The sequence below is a fragment of the Diadema setosum genome, chromosome 15, assembly GCF_964275005.1.
Source record: "Diadema setosum chromosome 15, eeDiaSeto1, whole genome shotgun sequence".
NCBI lineage: Eukaryota > Metazoa > Echinodermata > Echinoidea > Diadematoida > Diadematidae > Diadema > Diadema setosum.
In genome coordinates this window covers 32,582,881-32,599,913 of record NC_092699.1, presented here as the reverse complement: position 1 = coordinate 32,599,913, position 17,033 = coordinate 32,582,881, and the positions used below count along the sequence as shown (strand labels likewise).

Below are 17,033 nucleotides of genomic sequence, written 5' to 3'. Positions count from 1 at the left end.
TATTTTGTTCACCTAAAGTCTAAAAAAGGCCAGCATACTTTGCAATCGTGCTCCTTCCCACATAAAGGAGAGTTCAGTGCGCATGAACTGGAGTTAATGAAAAGGAGAGTTGAACCACATATAAGATATTGCTGCTAAGCTAGGTTGCGCGACAGATCGCTTTCAGTGCGGGTGACCATCGAATTTTGGATCTTGTGGAAAGACTTGCAACGGAAGTTGTAACTCGTGTCTTGCCTTTTTCAAAGTGACGATATGGCGGATGCAGTCTTAGACACTACACAGGCAAACAGCACTGTAGTTACCCCACTGAATACTGCCTTGCTCTTGATTTGCTTGTTGCCAATGATAGTTGGCAACATTGTTGGAAACGGCTCAGTGGTATTTGCAGTTTACAGATACCATCGTCTGCGGACTCCAGCATACCTCATCATTGCAAGTCTTGCTATGTCCGATTTCCTTATCGGATTGATCGGCATTCCCTTGTATCTTTATTTCAACCTCTCCACTACTACAACTTGTGATTCCTTTGATTGGATTTTTTTCACAGCACCATTAATGATTCTCGACGCCTTGTCTTTCGCCCAGATAATCGCAGTGTCTGCCGATCGCTATTTGGCTATCACTAGACCACTGCGCTATGCCACCATAGTCACCACTAAGCGCGTCAAATGCGTGCTCGCATTCACGTGCACTACACAAAGCGCGTTCTTCATAATGCGATCTTACTTGCTCTCATCCCAAAACGCAAAAGTGATAACTATTAAGTGCCCAGGAAAATACGTTGCTGACCCCAATTTGTGGGTCATGAATCTGAGTGTGCTTGTAGGCAGTATTCTTGTTCACTTCGCTTTGACGTTTATCAACGTGCGCATATTACACATTGCTTTCAAACAGTCGCGCGTGATATTTCAGGTGAATGAAGCTTTCGGAAGAAATCGGGGTAATCGCAAAATAATGATCATGAATTTTAAAGCGGCACAAACGTTTTCATTGGTTGTTTTCATCTTTATCGTGTGTTGCGTCCCCACGCAAATACAGATGGGTATCGAACTATCGCAATTGAACGACTACCATCAATCCGCTCTTGCCCAAGTCAGCATCATCTGCGCGGGCTTTAATTCGGCTGTCAATCCGATCATCTACGGCTACAGGGATCGTTTGTTTCGCGAGGCATTTAGTGATCTCAGAAGGCGTCTTATGACCTTGATTTTATAACTGATCTTAGTCTCAAGATTTGCACTGACTGAAGAGATAGGTTAAGATTTCAATAGACAAAATCTCTCCCTCCCTGATCCCCCCTGAGAAAAAGCAACATCAATGCCTTGGAATAATACTTAGGCCTATAACGTAACATTGCCTGTTTGAATATATATATATATATACACTCAGCAAAAAAAGTAAGTTCCCCCCTAACATTTTTGGATATATCTCAAAAAGTATTTTACGGATGTTCATAATTCGAACAGGAATGGATAGGGAATTTCATTACTCATAACATGAATGGCATATCATTGCCACCAGATATCATTATTGGTGTAAAAAATCGCATTTTATGTCAAAATGCATGGGGAAAAAAGTTGCACTTTAGGCCATAGAGAGCATATTGTATACATTTCCTATGTAAGTTATCAAATGATCTTTTTAAATTGTGTAATTTCTCAGGAATTTCTTCAGGTACAATGTGCTTCCCTATTAAACAGATGTTATGCATACTTTTTGAACAATAGGCCTTCTCAATATGAAAATATTGGTAGTAGCCATGTGATTTGTAATTCCAATTCAGGTTGATCACATGAATGTACCTGTGGGCATTTTGCATCATGCCCTCAAGTTGTAGAGCAGTTTGCTGAGGGAAATGGCATCGAACGTATGGAGTGGCCTGCAAGATCCCCTGACTGTAATCCAGTAGAGAATCTTTGGGATATCATTAAGTGGAAAGCGAGCAAAAAGTTGAAAGATGACAATTCACTGCAAGAATTTCAGCGCATCTTGCAGAGAGCATAGACCAACATTGAGCAGCGCCAAGTACAAACTTTAGTTAACAGTTTGAGGAGGAGATGGCGGCTGGTCATTGCGGGTGGTGGACATATCAATTATCAAATACTTCACTATATGCTCATGAAAAGAAAGAGATAGAGAAATATGCAATAACCCATGCTTAAATGTTCAGAATCATGAGTGATTGTTTGATTATTTGTGTAAAAGTCATTGCAAATCATAGAAGTGCAACTTTTGTTTCCATGCATTTTGACATAAAATGCATTTTTTCACACCAATAATGATATCTGGTGGCAATGATTTTCCACTCATGTTATGAGTAATAAAATTCTTTATCCATTTCCGTTTGAATTATGAAAATCGGTTGAATACTTTTTGAGATATATCCACAAATGCTAGGGGGGAACTTACTTTTTTTTGCTGAGTCTGTATATATATATATATATATATATATATATATATATATATATATATATATATATATATATATATATTGTAGCGAAATCGATCATTTTTTCGTTAGTTGATTTATGTATATTAAGCCGGGTATAATTCATTATCGATAGTATTAAAGTGTAATCGATTATTATTTGGTAATGACGTTACTAAGCGAGGTCTAAAATCCCGGTTTTTGTAAAATTTTTGAATATTACGTAAGATAGGGGCATGGAGGGGGTAAGATGACTTATGATTCAGAGAGAAATAATAGATACCAGTAATTTGAGACTAAATATGTAGGGGTTTGGTAAGAATTGCTCCTTCTATTGGTGTTTTAGTGGTGGAAATATTGATTAACTACGCTTATAATTATTGAGTAAAAATATAAAGGGGTAATTAAATATTTGTTTAGATGAAGAGTTGGGACAAATAGAGTAAACATGTCGTAGTACGAATTTAGTTGCATCGAGCGATCAAAGCTTGGGCTGTGTACGAACAGTCTAGGGGGCGGGAGGTGATGGTCAGGATTGCTGATTGCTTGCCAAGCCTAGATCTGTGTATGAAACGTGCATAGCGGTCGAGATGGGACGGGACTTAAGGTTCGGGATTTGATGGTAGCAAGACCGGGTCGGCGCAGTGAACTGTAAACGCGTGTTGGACTGTTATTGAAGTATTCGGAATTAAATACTACCAGTTGGAAGTTAAACCATCGAGGGAAGAGTGATTTTTCCTACGTGAAAATCCTAGTGAGTGCAGGTGAGTGGTTTTTGGTGGTGACTGGTAGTAAAGATAGTCTTATTGGTAGACGTAATTTAGTAGTTAATGAGCGAAGCTGGCATGATGGATTGTTGATGGAGAACTGGTAGATAACTGGTAGGAATAAATTGGTGGTAGGAATTAACTGGTATCTTGGGCCGTAAATTGCGGCCGAACGAACTCGCGCCTAGCTTGGCCATCCTGACCGAAGTTCGTCGTAGACACCAATCTATCATCACACACATCTACCACCAAAGTTATTCACAACACACATAGAGCTGTAGGACAAGAGGGATATATGACCGCGACAGCGGGACAAAACATTCGCCACACGTGGTGTTAAGAGTGGGATATATGTCTGCGACCGGATTTCGCCACAATATATATGTATATATATGTGTGTGTGTGTGTGTGTGTGTATGTGTGTATGCATAGCTAAGTAGGTTTACACGTCCTAGACAGATATAGTCAAGTAATAGCTAACTAGATGTAACTAGATACGACCGGATAGTTCTCAAAATATCTTTATATCTTGATAATATCTTATCATATACACAGTATAACCAATTTATAGAGATGTATGGAGTTTCACAAGTCTGAAAATCATCTGGAGGTCTCCTTTAAAAGCAAATGAATCAAACAATGAATTTTGACATCCTTTTAGTATAGATTCTATTTCTAGGGATTATGTCTATTGTCTATAGAGAAAATACATCATATAACGTTGGGAAGGAAATCAATTCAAGCAAAAAAGTGTTTAAAAGCACATTACATGTATTCCTTGGAAACAACTCCTAATGTCGAATACTTATGTACAATATTTTATTTTCTTGAGATAGACGTAAGGATGAATACAAGGATTAATGTTTTTATTCAAGTACATTGTATGTCGAATTTGATGCTCTCATAATATCTGGAGGTGTATAAGCTAGATGCATAAAACTTGTCTTGTAATAGACCTATGGCTCTATCCGCGGAACAAACTCAACTGCTAATGATATGATCTACCAATTAAAGCGATCACGACGGCCTACAGATCCGGCGCATGGTCACTGGAAATTGACGAAACTGCTTTGAAAAATGAAGTATTGAAAGCTTTCGCGGCTGATTCTATTCAGTGGCATGATATCTAATAGTGATGTCAGTATGGGGAAAATAAGTAGAATTTCCAATCTCATTCGGTGAACAACTGCTGGGAGATTAAGGGAAATCAAGAAAGTAAAGTTCATTACAGTTCAGCAATTTATTCAATTTCATGTTCATTCAAAGAAACTTGTCAGGAAAGACTGAAAGTTGTTTTTTTAATGCACATTCTTAGAGTTGATTAAAACACTACTTCTGTTATTCAATGATTGTAATTACATGCATAACATCTACCATAGAAGCATGTAAATTTTGTGTAAACGATTTGAGCCGTCGGACATTATTCAATAACAATAAACATTCACTGTATAGCAGATTATTGATAATTGCACCATACCAGGCAAGTATTCACGAAACAAATTCATCCGTAATACATGTAAAATACTCAGGCTTGAAATTTGTAGGACTACTTATTTCAGTAAATGATAAAGAAAAAATAGGGGTTAAATGAATAGGGGCAAAGACAGATAATTATTCCTATTTGGTAATTTAACAATGGAGAAATAATTGTACCTGTTAGTGAAGCATGTATTTTCAAAAAGAAATTGTCTAGTTCATTAAGATGTAATGTTGATTGCGTTAGTTTCTGCTGAAATACATGTAAAGGCCAGAAAGCAGCTATATAGGCTTGAGATTTTGCGGCGCCACAGCGCTTTAGCCTTTCCAAGCTGTAAATCGTGCAATCATCTGGTACATAATAAATGTAACGTTTGGGAATACGAACAAATTTTGTCTCAAAATGTGACTCTTTTGATTCTTGGAGTCCATATTATTGGTATGTGTCTGTGTGTGTGTGTGTGTGTGTGTGTAGTGGGTTTATTTTGTGAGGCGTGACAAAAAAGTTTGAAAAGCATGTGAGATTGAGAAAGACGCCTGAGGCGTGAGACTTGACGTGTATGTGCTGACTGAATTTGAATGTTCTGTTTTCAAGTGCTTTCATTGGATGAATCGGTGCAATAAAGCAGATGTTTCTGAAAAGATTGATAAGCATGTGCTATGTTTTGATTTATGAAGGTTGTTGGATTGACGTTGATTGTTGTATAGATATTTCGATTTTGTCTGACGATTTTTCGCCCATCGTCACTTTCAAACGGTAAATGTATTTATTAAATTAGCACCACAATGAAGAAAAATATGTAATTATTGTTCTCTCAAACATTATGACAACCGATTATTCACTTTATGTATATTGATTGATAACTACCATGGTTATCATAATGATTACTATTAATGGTGTAACATTGGCGGAGCAGCATGGATACATCGCTTTTTATTCTGTACTTGAATAATTATGGTTGACGAGAATGCACTCAAAAGCAGAAGGCGTGAATCACATCAAACCAGTGAGATGATTTAATTGGGCATCAGACACAGCCCGACGCTCTCTCGACTACGAAAAAAAAGCTTTCAATCCCTCGGCCTTTGAAGGACGGGAGGCGACAAAGGCTATTCGTTCCCATCGCAGAACAATTTTGTTCGACTGAGTTCACAAAAATGATTTTCAGCGTCCACGGCTGACAGGCAGGTCATGGCAATCGATAATCTTCGATATCAAATTGTGATTTGACTACTGTTGAATCGTCGTCCTAGTCTTTGCAGATCATTGTATCGGAGGATGTAATTGTATAATTTTCGTTCAAATCTTACGATTTAACAAAAATGACGAATGCAACGGATATCACAGTGGTTACCCCGCTGAACACTGCTTTACTCTTGACTTGCGTGTTACCACTAATAGTTTGTAGCATTGTTGGAAATGGCTTGGTGGTATTTGCAGTTTACAGATGCCATCGTTTGCGGACACCAGCATACCTCATCATCGCAAGTCTTGCTGTTGCCGATTTCTTCATCGGATTTCTTGGTATTCCTTTATATCTTTATTTCAACCTCTCAAGCACTACTCGTTGTGATTCCTTCGATGGAATTTTATTCACAGCACCATTAATGGTCTTCAGCGCTGTGTCTTTTGCCCAGATAATCACAGTCTCAGTCGACCGGTATATCGCGATCACTAGACCACTGCGATACGCCACTATAGTGACCACTAAACGTGTCCAACGTGTAATTGCAATCATCTATCCTATACTAAGCGCATCCTTTTTAACACGCTGTTATTTGCTTGCGTCCAGAAACGCCAAGGTTATTACTATTAAGTGCCCCGGAGTTCACGTCGTGGACCCGTATTTGTGGGCCCTAAATCTGAGCGTGCTTGTGGGCAGTATATTCGTACTCCTTATGTTGACAGCAATCAACGTGCGTATATTACAAATTGCTTTCAAACAGTCCCGCGTGATATTTCAGGCAAACGAAGCTTTCGGAAGGAATGGAGAGAATCGTGAATTATTGATCAAGAATTTAAAAGCGGCCCAAACAATCTCCATCATTGTTTTCACCTTCATATTTTGTTGTGTCCCCACGCAAATACAGCTGGGTGTCGAACTGTCACTGTTGAACGACGTTCACCAGTCTGCTCTTGCCCAAGTCAGCATCATCAGTGTCGGCATAAATTCGGCTTTTAATCCGATCATCTACGGCTACAGAGATCGTTTGTTTCGCGAGGCATTTAGTGATCTCAGAAGCCGTTTTATGACCTTGATTTTTTGATTGAATAAACCATTGGATTTGCATTGACTCAACCGATAGGGTGTAAGATGATGTCATATAAAGCTAGCTGAAAAAATATTGCAAAATCTCACTCTAGCCATATGGACGAAAACAAGGATTATCTTTTAAGGACATTTGTAAGTTGTATTGCTACTACAGCGTCTGAATATGAAAATTTTTGCATAAAGCTGTATGGTATAGGTATGGTATTAATTCTTTATTCAATGCAGAGATACAGACACGGATAGTTAAACACAGTTGGTAAATTTACAATCACGTGGTAATCGATGGTAATTGCACCTGTTAGTAAAGCATGCGATATTCCGAAACGTAATCGTCTTATTCTTTAAACTTTTATGTAAATTATGTTTGTTTATGCTGATTGAATTTCAATTTTTCATTGTTTAATGTGTTCCCTTTCATGAGGCAGGAAAATGAAACAAAGATTTGAGGACAACAACGTTTTACTTTCTAATGTTTGATATAGGTTGTTGCTATCATATCTGCAAACAATATTCTTACATTGTATACACGTATTTGACAAAAGTGCAAGGTATTCTTTCCAGATGCTTGCGTGGATGATCAAGTCGATATGAGGAGGCCGTGCTGGTAGTGGCTAGTGGCTTGTCACTGTTGTAGAGACATGTTTTTGAGACATGTTTTTGTTTTGTTGAACGGATCATTCTGCCACCGGCATGCTACACAGCAGCAGTATACCTCAGCCTTTTCTGCAGGAACTGATGTTCCTATGCTTTCAGAGATTCCACTTAATGTAGAATTTATCTGTATATGTATATGTGTGTTTATTATATGTATAAAAATGTGTACACGTAATCACTATACACATGTGAGTTACGTAGTTGCAGATTAAGTAAGTCCATCATAGGATAGAGCAAAATCAAATCTTTCCAATAATGCTTCTCATATAACATAACAAGGAATATTCTAGAAGTTAAGATTTCAAATATTCTTTATTTTCTTATTATTTTCTTTAATTTTTTTAGCACCTTTAATCGCAAATATCAAATCTAACGAGAAGCTCGTTTTGCAATAAAACTCTTCATATGTATACCTAAAGATGTAGTCCTGATTAATCCTTTATTGTTCGTGCTATTATCTGACTTTAATTATAGACGGCACGTTCTAAATCATGTGGGTGGATTTTTTTTTTAATGATTGACGCTTGATATTGTTAATGCTGCAAAACCAATATGTATTGTAGAAAGGCTGGGTGCGCATTAACTGTGATGGGACGGGTAATATCATATCGTATTAATGCTGGAAATGCAATATGTATTGTAAAAAATTATGCCAACATGAAAGACAAGTGCGCATCAATTGTGATTTGACGTTTCATATCATCTCTTTCAGTAACTGTTATTGAGTTGCAATTAACATGTCAAGCGACATCCTGTATGAGGTCTAGTGAAACCAGACGGCTATCAGCTGGGTTGGCCAAGAACCGTTTCACAGCAACAATTTTATTGCAATTCAGCTTTCACCGTAATGAAGGATATCAAGAGGTAACTTTGCAGCAAAATTCGACTTTTTTTTTCTGTAAGTATCAATCAAAAGGCTGCAAGCAAGATTATCGAGTTTCTCATCATGTTAATATACGTTATAAAGGCAATGTAAAATATCAGGATTGCTTCTTAGAACGATACAGAAGATAAAACTATGATCAAGTGAAACCAAATTTAATGGCAGATGATTACTATCGTGCATTCATCAATCATTGTGTGATCAAATGCATCCTGGTGCAATTAGGTTTGCTTGAGTTTTTTTTTTTTTTTTTTTTACTTATTATCAAGGGTCGGATCATTTCCCAACAGATGAAAAAAAAGACAGTATTCCAAAGGGATAACATATCAACATGATTATTTATTATTAATCTTAGCTCTGTTTTAGGGAATGGTATATTACCAGAGGTGTAAACATATCTATGAATCGTGTGTGATTCACTTAGAAAAAGCTCTTATTGTCAATAAAAGCAAAAATCATTTCTTGTCACAATAAACCAGCCACAAAAACGTCCTTCTTAAGTCACCCTGATTTATACGACATTCATAACTCATAAATGTATGGGAAACTTAATACGAAACTCATCTTCCACACATGTCCTCCACTTAAGCTTATCAATATTCTCTTACAAACACCGCCTTGCCCTTTCATAATGATAAAAATAAAGACTTTTATAACGCGACATGGTCGTCGAGCTCTAGGACCATTCAGGTCTCCAAGGTGCGCACAAATAAATGCTCGTGATATTGAAGATACATATAGTTAAACCATGGTTCCACAGTCACGTGCATGCGCACCATATTATTCATCTTTACGAAGTATATTTGATTATATTTATTTTATATATGTCAGTTTTTAGTTTTATCTTAAAGTAATTCAAAATCTCACCATCCGTCACTGCTAGCTGACATAAATGGTCTATCTGTCCGTGATAGTTTAGTTTTGAGGACGAGAAGATAAAGATTGTAGAGGAACCCTACTTGAAAGAACACAGTGTCCCACAGTGTGTTCACATAGTCGACAATGTGAAAACGCTCGAATTTAACAGTGTGAAGATGACTTCACACTGTGGTGTGGTTTTCACAGAGTGTTCACATAGTAATGCTTTGTTTCACACTGTGAATTGATGGCTCACATTGTGTTCACACTGTTAACGGTTAAAACGCTCTAATTTAACAGTGTGAAGAGATTTCACAATGTGTGTCTCACACATGTGATGGGACACTGTGTTCGTTCCAGCAGGGAACGAAGACCAGAAAGAGATGCTTTGTGGAGGTTGAGCAAAGACTAGATTTATCGTGGTGAGGAGAACTTCGAAACCTGGGGGCATTTCATGAAGCATTTTGTCCGACAAAGTTATCGGACATATTTGCTCTCAGCCAATCAGATGCAAGGATTTCAGTAGCTTGTAACAGTTTGTCAGAAAAATATCCGACCAAAACGCTTCATGAAATGCCCCCGAGGTGTGCGATGACGTGGACCTTGTAAACGAGCCGGTTCTGACAGGAGTATTAAGCCAATGATAGTGGTGGAGAACTGGAGTGTTGAAAATTAAACTTCGTTGATGCGTCATCGGACGGGTATAGGAGTATTTGGAAAACTTTGGAGAGCCTTTTTCGGTTATCACTTTGGAGAGGTCATGAAGTAAATAGTCAACAGTCAGCGTGGGATGTGATAGATACATGCACCCTTACTGCTAAGGAGCCTTGCCAGTCGAACTTTTTGGTAGCACGGAAGTTTAGGTGGCTTTGAAATGCAAGATAGACACCTCCAAGCTCAGCGCCATACTAGATTTTCATCGCAATTGCTCGCAACAGCCTGACGATCTTCTTTCATCGGTGCTTATACCATGCATGTATGTATACGGTTTCCGAAATTGATGTGTTCAGGCCTTCACAGCGGAACGGCATGTACCTTATATTCATTGCCCCTGGCATTGCCCCAGAAATTCAAAGAATGAACTATGAGAACCACTTGTTTCTCTCTGCCAGCAACATGCAAGATTTGATTTAAATTGATATTTTGTCCAATTACCCATACTAAACTCGCATTCGTATTCAATGATTACTTAAGAACACAATCTTGAATTTTCTTGTCAACAATTTTTGTAAGTCTGCAGTGTGTGTGCGTGTTGTGTGTGTGGGGGGGGGGCCTTCGGGCTGGGGTCAAGGGGTAATTGATATTCCTTGGTAGTTCAGTGGCACCTTGACCCTGTTTTATGAAGAGTTATAATTGATTATATAGTTGATTTCTATTGTAAGACTATATGGCAGCCTGTGTGGTAAGGAAATTTATAATCGATTATATCTTTTGATAAAACGGGGCCCTAGTCTACTTTTCTAACTCACAAACCTCTTCCACTTGGATCTTAACTTACTTTCGTATATTATTTTTTTTGCTCGTTCCTCTCATTCGATTCAATGACACTTCGTGACATCCTCACTGTCAAGTAAAGTTCAGAAGTGATTAGTTATGATTTCATAGTTAGCGCATAAAAACACGCGAAACATGATTGATGCCAGTGTATTAAAACGTAGAATTAAGGTGAGTGCCATATCAACAGCAAGCAGTTGATTATTAAAAATTGCTATCAAACATCTTGCAACACTCTCTACATCCAAACGGAAATCAATTTTCCACCCTTAATCTTTAAAAGCCGCAACACCACGTTAATCGCATTCATTCCTACCTTAGAAGAGGAGCGTGCACATGAACTCGAGATCATAACGAGGAGAACTGAGCGCGTAATGTCGGTTGCGCAGAAGATAAGTATGAGCAATAAGTATGACTTTCAGTCATTTGATTTCGTGGAAAAGATATTGCTAAGGAAGACGTGTCTTGTGTAGCGTTGATGTTAAGTTTGACAAAATGACGGGTCCATTAGACACTAGAGAGGCAAACACCACGATTATTACACCACTGAACACGGCGTTGCTCTTGGCATGTATGCTACCATTAATTGTCTGTAGTGTTGTTGGAAACGGCTTGGTGGTAGCTGCAATTTACACATACCATCGTTTGTGGACACCAGCATACTTCATTATTGCAAGTCTTGCTGTGACCGATTTCTTCACCGGGTTTATCGGTACTCCTTTATATCTTTACTTCAACTTGTCAAATGCTACCAGTTGTGATTCATTCGCGGATACCCTATTAACAGTACCACAAACGGCGTTCGGTGCTGTATCTCTCTCGCAGATACTCGCTATCTCGGTCGACCGATATATTGCTATTACTAGACCATTGCGATACGTCAACGTAGTGACAACTAAACGTGTCAAAGTTGTAATTGCATCCTCGTGGATTTTACACGGCGCCTTCTTTCTAACATATTATTACTGTCATTTTTATGTGTCCGAAAACGCGGTAATAATGACTATCAAATGCCAGGGAAGATACTTCGAGGACCCCATTCTGTGGGCCCTGAATCTGATGGTGCTTGTGGCCGTTGGTCTTGCTTTTTTCGGTGTTGCGGTTAGCAACGTGCGCATATTACAAATTGCTTTTAAACAGTCCCGCGTGATATTTCAGGCAAACGAAGCTTTCGGAAGGAATCAGGAGAATCGTGAAATATTGCTCAGGAATATAAAAGCCGCCCAAACAATCTCCATCATCATTTTCATCTATATTCTGTGTTGTGTTCCCTCGCAAATTTCTTTGGGCATCGGACTATTCAACGAGCATCATCACCCTGTTCTTGCCCAAGTCAGCGTCATCAGTCTGGGCATAAATTCAGCTGTTAATCCGCTCATCTACGGCTACAGAGATCGTTTGTTTCGCAAGGCATTTAGTGATCTCAGAAGACGCCTTATGACCTTCATTTTGTGATTGATTTCCGCCATTAGATTCATACACTGTTAACCGATAGGGTAAGATCAAATAAGCTAACAAAATATCTTATAATCCTCAATCTACAGTACCGATATACGCCCAGCTCTCAAATGTGATTGTAACGATGTATTTTTCAAATTAAAAACAATAGGTGGGAGAGGAGAAGGATATGGGGGGAAAAAAAGGAAGCTGCGCACTTTTATTGAAGAAAATACGCGTTTAGAAATTGTATTGGAAATGTGACTCATAAAGTGATATATGGGTTTTTAAATGAACACCCACAAGTAGCACTGGAATTTTGCAAAATTTGAAATTGAAAAATTCACTAGAAGTATTCTATGGAGAAGCAAAATCAGAGAGAATGTCGTTTTACCAAGTAAGAAGGCCAAATCAATAAATAACTTAAAGAGCGTTTATTAAGTAAGAAAAGATTAGGATTGAATTAGGTAAGCTTTACGCAAGCAAGTACAAAGCAAGTAGGTCCCACGTCAGATCTAGATTGAGACAGATGGAGTCAGGTAAGAGCTTATAAGAAAAAAATTATGAATGGTGAGAAATGAGCAATACATGGCATAGTTACTGAACGGAGAGACGTACACGAATAAAACTGAAATTCGGTAGATGATTTATAGTAATTATATCACTTCACTGTATACAAGTAGTAATTATAAAGGTGGTATGAATAAACATATTTATGAAAGATATTGTACTTAAAATGTTAAAGATGAACATGCTTTTAGCTGGGAAGGATTGTTAAGATAAAGTGAATGTTATAAGGCTGTGCTTTTAATTCCAAATAATTAAGTACCTGGTAGTGGCCGGTTGTGAGTTTTATTAATGTGTAGGTGAGATATCAAAGATTTGTTTATTTAAGAGATTGAATGGAGGATTTGCTTATAGAGATTTGTCAGAAAGTCAGAGAAATGAATACTTTCTTTTTTTATCTTAAACGAGAAATGGGATTTCATTAAATGATATATTGGAGACTTGTTTCATGATAGAACAACAATAGGATTTCAGCATGTGTTTGTCGCAAATTAAAACGTAATACACAAAATTGTTTCTCTTGATCACAGCGATTATATTAAGGAGGTTCTGCCTCAGATAATTCAAAATTGGTTCACCGTTTCATTGATCATTTCACTATAAAACATGGAATGATACTCTGTTTAGATATGTTTTAAGCAAGTATTTGATAGTGTAAACCATACATTTTTATTTGAAAGCTCAAAAGGTTTCATTTCAAAGAATCATTTATTCACCGGATAAAAGGGTTGTCTGGAAATGCAGAAGGAAAAGTAATCAATAGCGGTTGGATTTTAAAAATTTTATGGAATACAAGGGAAGGAAGGTTGCCCTCTCATCTGCTTTTTTTTCTCCTTTTTTTAATTGCGGAAGTAACTTTATGACGCGTAGTGTCAAATAAGCATATAAATGGTATAAGTTTTCTCATAAAAAAAGAACGTTTGCACAGGACATGAAGTAAAAGATTTCTCAGTAGTGGATGATGCTGCTCTCTTTGTAAAAATCTGTCCAAGCAGAGAATGTTGCAATTCAGGAAGTCACTGCGTTCGGGAAATATGCCGGTCCAAAATTAAATGTTGATAAAACTAAATTCATTCCTTTCGGTGTAACTTAAGATGAAATAAATTGTGTATAACGATAAGTAACTCAAGATGGTGAGTGGAATCAATGAAATATTTTGGAGTTAAATGATGCAGAAATTCGAATGATCTTGATAAACTATAGGCTATTCAAACAGTAAAAGTCAAACGTATAATATCTTAATGGAAGATAAGACATTTGTCATTTTGGGAATGTAGTTATCAGTGAAATTTTATTGGTAAAATTTTACAATTACTATGCTTAGAGAGCATACCAAAAATATAAGTTAAAGAATTGAATATGATAATTTTATTCTTATTTTCATGGAAGTGAAAAAGAGAAAATGTTAAGAGAGTATACACTGTTTAATCCGCCCCAACAAATGGGTTTGTACGAATGGTTGACGTAAATGCCAGAATAAATTCTATTCTACTTTCTTGGTTAACGAAAATTGTGAATAGAGGTGACCAGCCATGAAATATAAATGTTGTTGTTTTGTTTTGTTTTGTTTTGTTTTGTTTTGTTTTTCAAGATAAAAGCAGCTTTCCCAAGATGTTGGTTTAATAAGTTGAATTGTAAGCTGTTGGAAAAATTGATAATCAAATAATATCAAATGATAGATTGATGACTTCATACACATCACAATATTAAAAAAAAGAAACCCAGACCAGAAATTATTTCGTTATTTTTTCAAATTTGTTATCCAACAATGTTATATATTTGGCAAGAAATGCAGAATCACTATAAACAATGTAATGAGCTAAATTGTTAAAATTCAAATGTGGAAAATTATTAAATAATACAGCAAAGCAATAAAAAATTAAATGTTTTCATTGCATTTTCGAAAGGAAGATGTGACTAGTAACCAGCTTAAAGATGTTCAAACACTTCAGTTGACATATTTCGTTGCATTGCCTGCGCATGAACACATTCTGGCAAAAATATGCCATTTCATTAGTAATCAATTCTACGTAAACATAAGATTTGATAAGAAAATTGTGTCAATTCGTTTATGATATTGAAAATGAAGATATTTTCCAACAATTTACGATATACATATAGAGTGTACATGTTATGCCAACCTACTCCTAAACAATCTATTACTGTTTATCATCAGAATTCATAACACAACAAATGATCACTAATTTGAAACTTTCTTAAAAAGATTAACAAGGTAAAGACAAATATAGAACAGAAGCAGGAAAAATACATTTTGTAAATTGTGAAATGAAACTTGTTCACGATGCAACCATGCTATCAAGATGACAGTATCTACTTTGTGGGTGGAATTACTTTCAAGGAATAAATTCCTATCTGATTTTTTTAAAAAAAAATCTTGCTTTAATATCGACTGATCATTTTGCTTATTTTACAAACCCTCAAACACAAACACACACGCACACACACACACACACATACGCAACATATCTTTTGACTTTTGGCTTCCTCTACAGAGCGTATCAAAAAAATGGTAACCCAACTTTGGGGGGCTACCATTTTATAATTGTCAACTATGGAGCAATGTCAGCAATGTTTTAGTTGTGAAGAAAGGGGAACTCTTCCTCTGTCCATTGATACCTAATTATGTTGACAAATGTCATGCATGACTGAGCACATAAACTTTAAATACAACAATGACAAACTGCACTCTTTCCAAGTTTGCGAGTTATTGTGAATGAACAATGCATGTCTCACTGCATAGATGAGATCTGTCAATGAAAGTGGCCAAATAGGCCAGCCTGTACGAATAAAGGTGTGTGTTTAGGGTTTGTGTTTAGGGTTTATCCTAGCACTTTATGGTTCATAACATTTAACATAGCCACCTGTCCGATAACTTCGTCACTTCCACAGAGGCGAACCCACACAGTTCATTTTTCTCTGTTCATATTCAACACAAAGCTCACAGCGACAAACCATGTCTTGAATATGAAGAAAGAAAAATGGATAATGGTTTAGACTTTATGGGAAATACCAAGATATCAACAACGTGGTCATGTTGAAGGTTATGAACCACGAAAGGTTAGAAGAAACCCTAAACACAAACCTGCAATCGTGCAGGCTGGCCTGATGATTTGACCACTTTCATTGACAGATCTCATCCATGCAGAGAGATATGCTTTCTTCCTTTGCAATAACACGCAAACTTGGAAAAAGTACAATTTGTCATTATTGTCTTTAAATGTTATGTGCTCAGTCAGGCAGGACGTTTGTCGACATAATTAGGTATCAATGGAGAAAGGAAGAGTTTTCCTTTCCTTACAGCTAAAATTGCGATCTACATAGCTGATGATTTTAAAATAGTAGACGTCTAAAGTTGGATTACCTTTTTTTTATACGCACTGTAGATGTCATCTTATCAGACCCTTGTATCCTTTCAGTGACACAACATTTGCTCCTGCAACATTATCAGCTGATTATTGCTCCGGTCTTATCTTCTTCGTGGACTTTAATAGGGTTAGGTGTATGATATAGGGTTTTAGGTTCAGTTTGCTGTGAGGGTTACAATTAGGGCAAAACGATTGTTAATAGAACGCGTTTCATGACATTCTCATTATCAAGTAAAGATCATGATTTTTTTTTTAATTTCATGGTGACCGTTAAAAAAAAACACGAGAAACATGATTGCTGTCAGTGTATTGTAACGTAGAATAAAGGTGAGTGCCATATCAACAGCAAGCAGTTGATTATTAAAAAATGCTAATTAAACATCTTGCAACGCTCTCTACATCCAGACGGGAATCAATGTTCCATCTCGAATCCATAAAAGCCGCAACACCACGTTATCGCATTCATTTCTACCTTAGAAGAGTTGCGTGCACATGAACTCGAGATCATAAAGAGGAGAATAACAATATCGCTTGCACAGAAGATTACTGTCAAAATGAATCTGACATTGATGAGAGTGTAGATTTCGTTTTGTTGTCAATAGAGGGAGCTTATTATAGATAGACAAATATTTTGGAGAAAATGATTTGAATATGATTTGAATGTTATGTACGGGGAATGTGTGGCTAGGGTGCGGTTGTGCATTGAGATAGAAGAGAGATTGAGCAGTTGCTTGTGAGTCGCGCTGGCGAGAAGGTGCAGACGGGTTGACACGCCAAGACCAGGGCCTGAGCATCTTTGCGATAATTCGG

General features: G+C 37.1%; 2 protein-coding genes across 2 annotated transcripts; both read left to right on the top strand.

The window, feature by feature from the left end:
- Positions 1-5,994: 5,994 nt before the first annotated feature.
- LOC140238687 (adenosine receptor A1-like) lies at positions 5,995-6,939 on the top strand. The gene is made up of 2 exons (XM_072318586.1): positions 5,995-6,396; positions 6,763-6,939. The coding sequence occupies exons 1-2, from the start codon at positions 5,995-5,997 to the stop codon at positions 6,937-6,939; spliced, it is 579 nt and encodes a 192-aa protein (XP_072174687.1).
- A 3,787-nt stretch (positions 6,940-10,726) lies between these two features.
- On the top strand, positions 10,727-12,288 carry LOC140238686 (uncharacterized). Its single transcript, XM_072318585.1, has 3 exons — positions 10,727-10,741; positions 11,659-11,773; positions 12,167-12,288. Exons 1-3 carry the CDS (start codon positions 10,727-10,729, stop codon positions 12,286-12,288), a joined length of 252 nt encoding a protein of 83 aa, XP_072174686.1.
- The last annotated feature ends 4,745 nt before the right edge of the window (positions 12,289-17,033 follow it).

Bases quoted from the DNA above. Each gene is read 5' to 3' on its own strand.
- LOC140238686 (XM_072318585.1), top strand. The intron at 11,774-12,166 runs GCGCCTTCTTTC...TTCTTGCCCAAG, and splicing joins ATCCTCGTGGATTTTACACG to TCAGCGTCATCAGTCTGGGC.
- LOC140238687 (XM_072318586.1), top strand. From the start codon at position 5,995: ATGACGAATGCAACGGATATCACAGTGGTTACCCCGCTGAACACTGCT. The intron at 6,397-6,762 runs GTAATTGCAATC...ACGCAAATACAG, and splicing joins CCACTAAACGTGTCCAACGT to CTGGGTGTCGAACTGTCACT.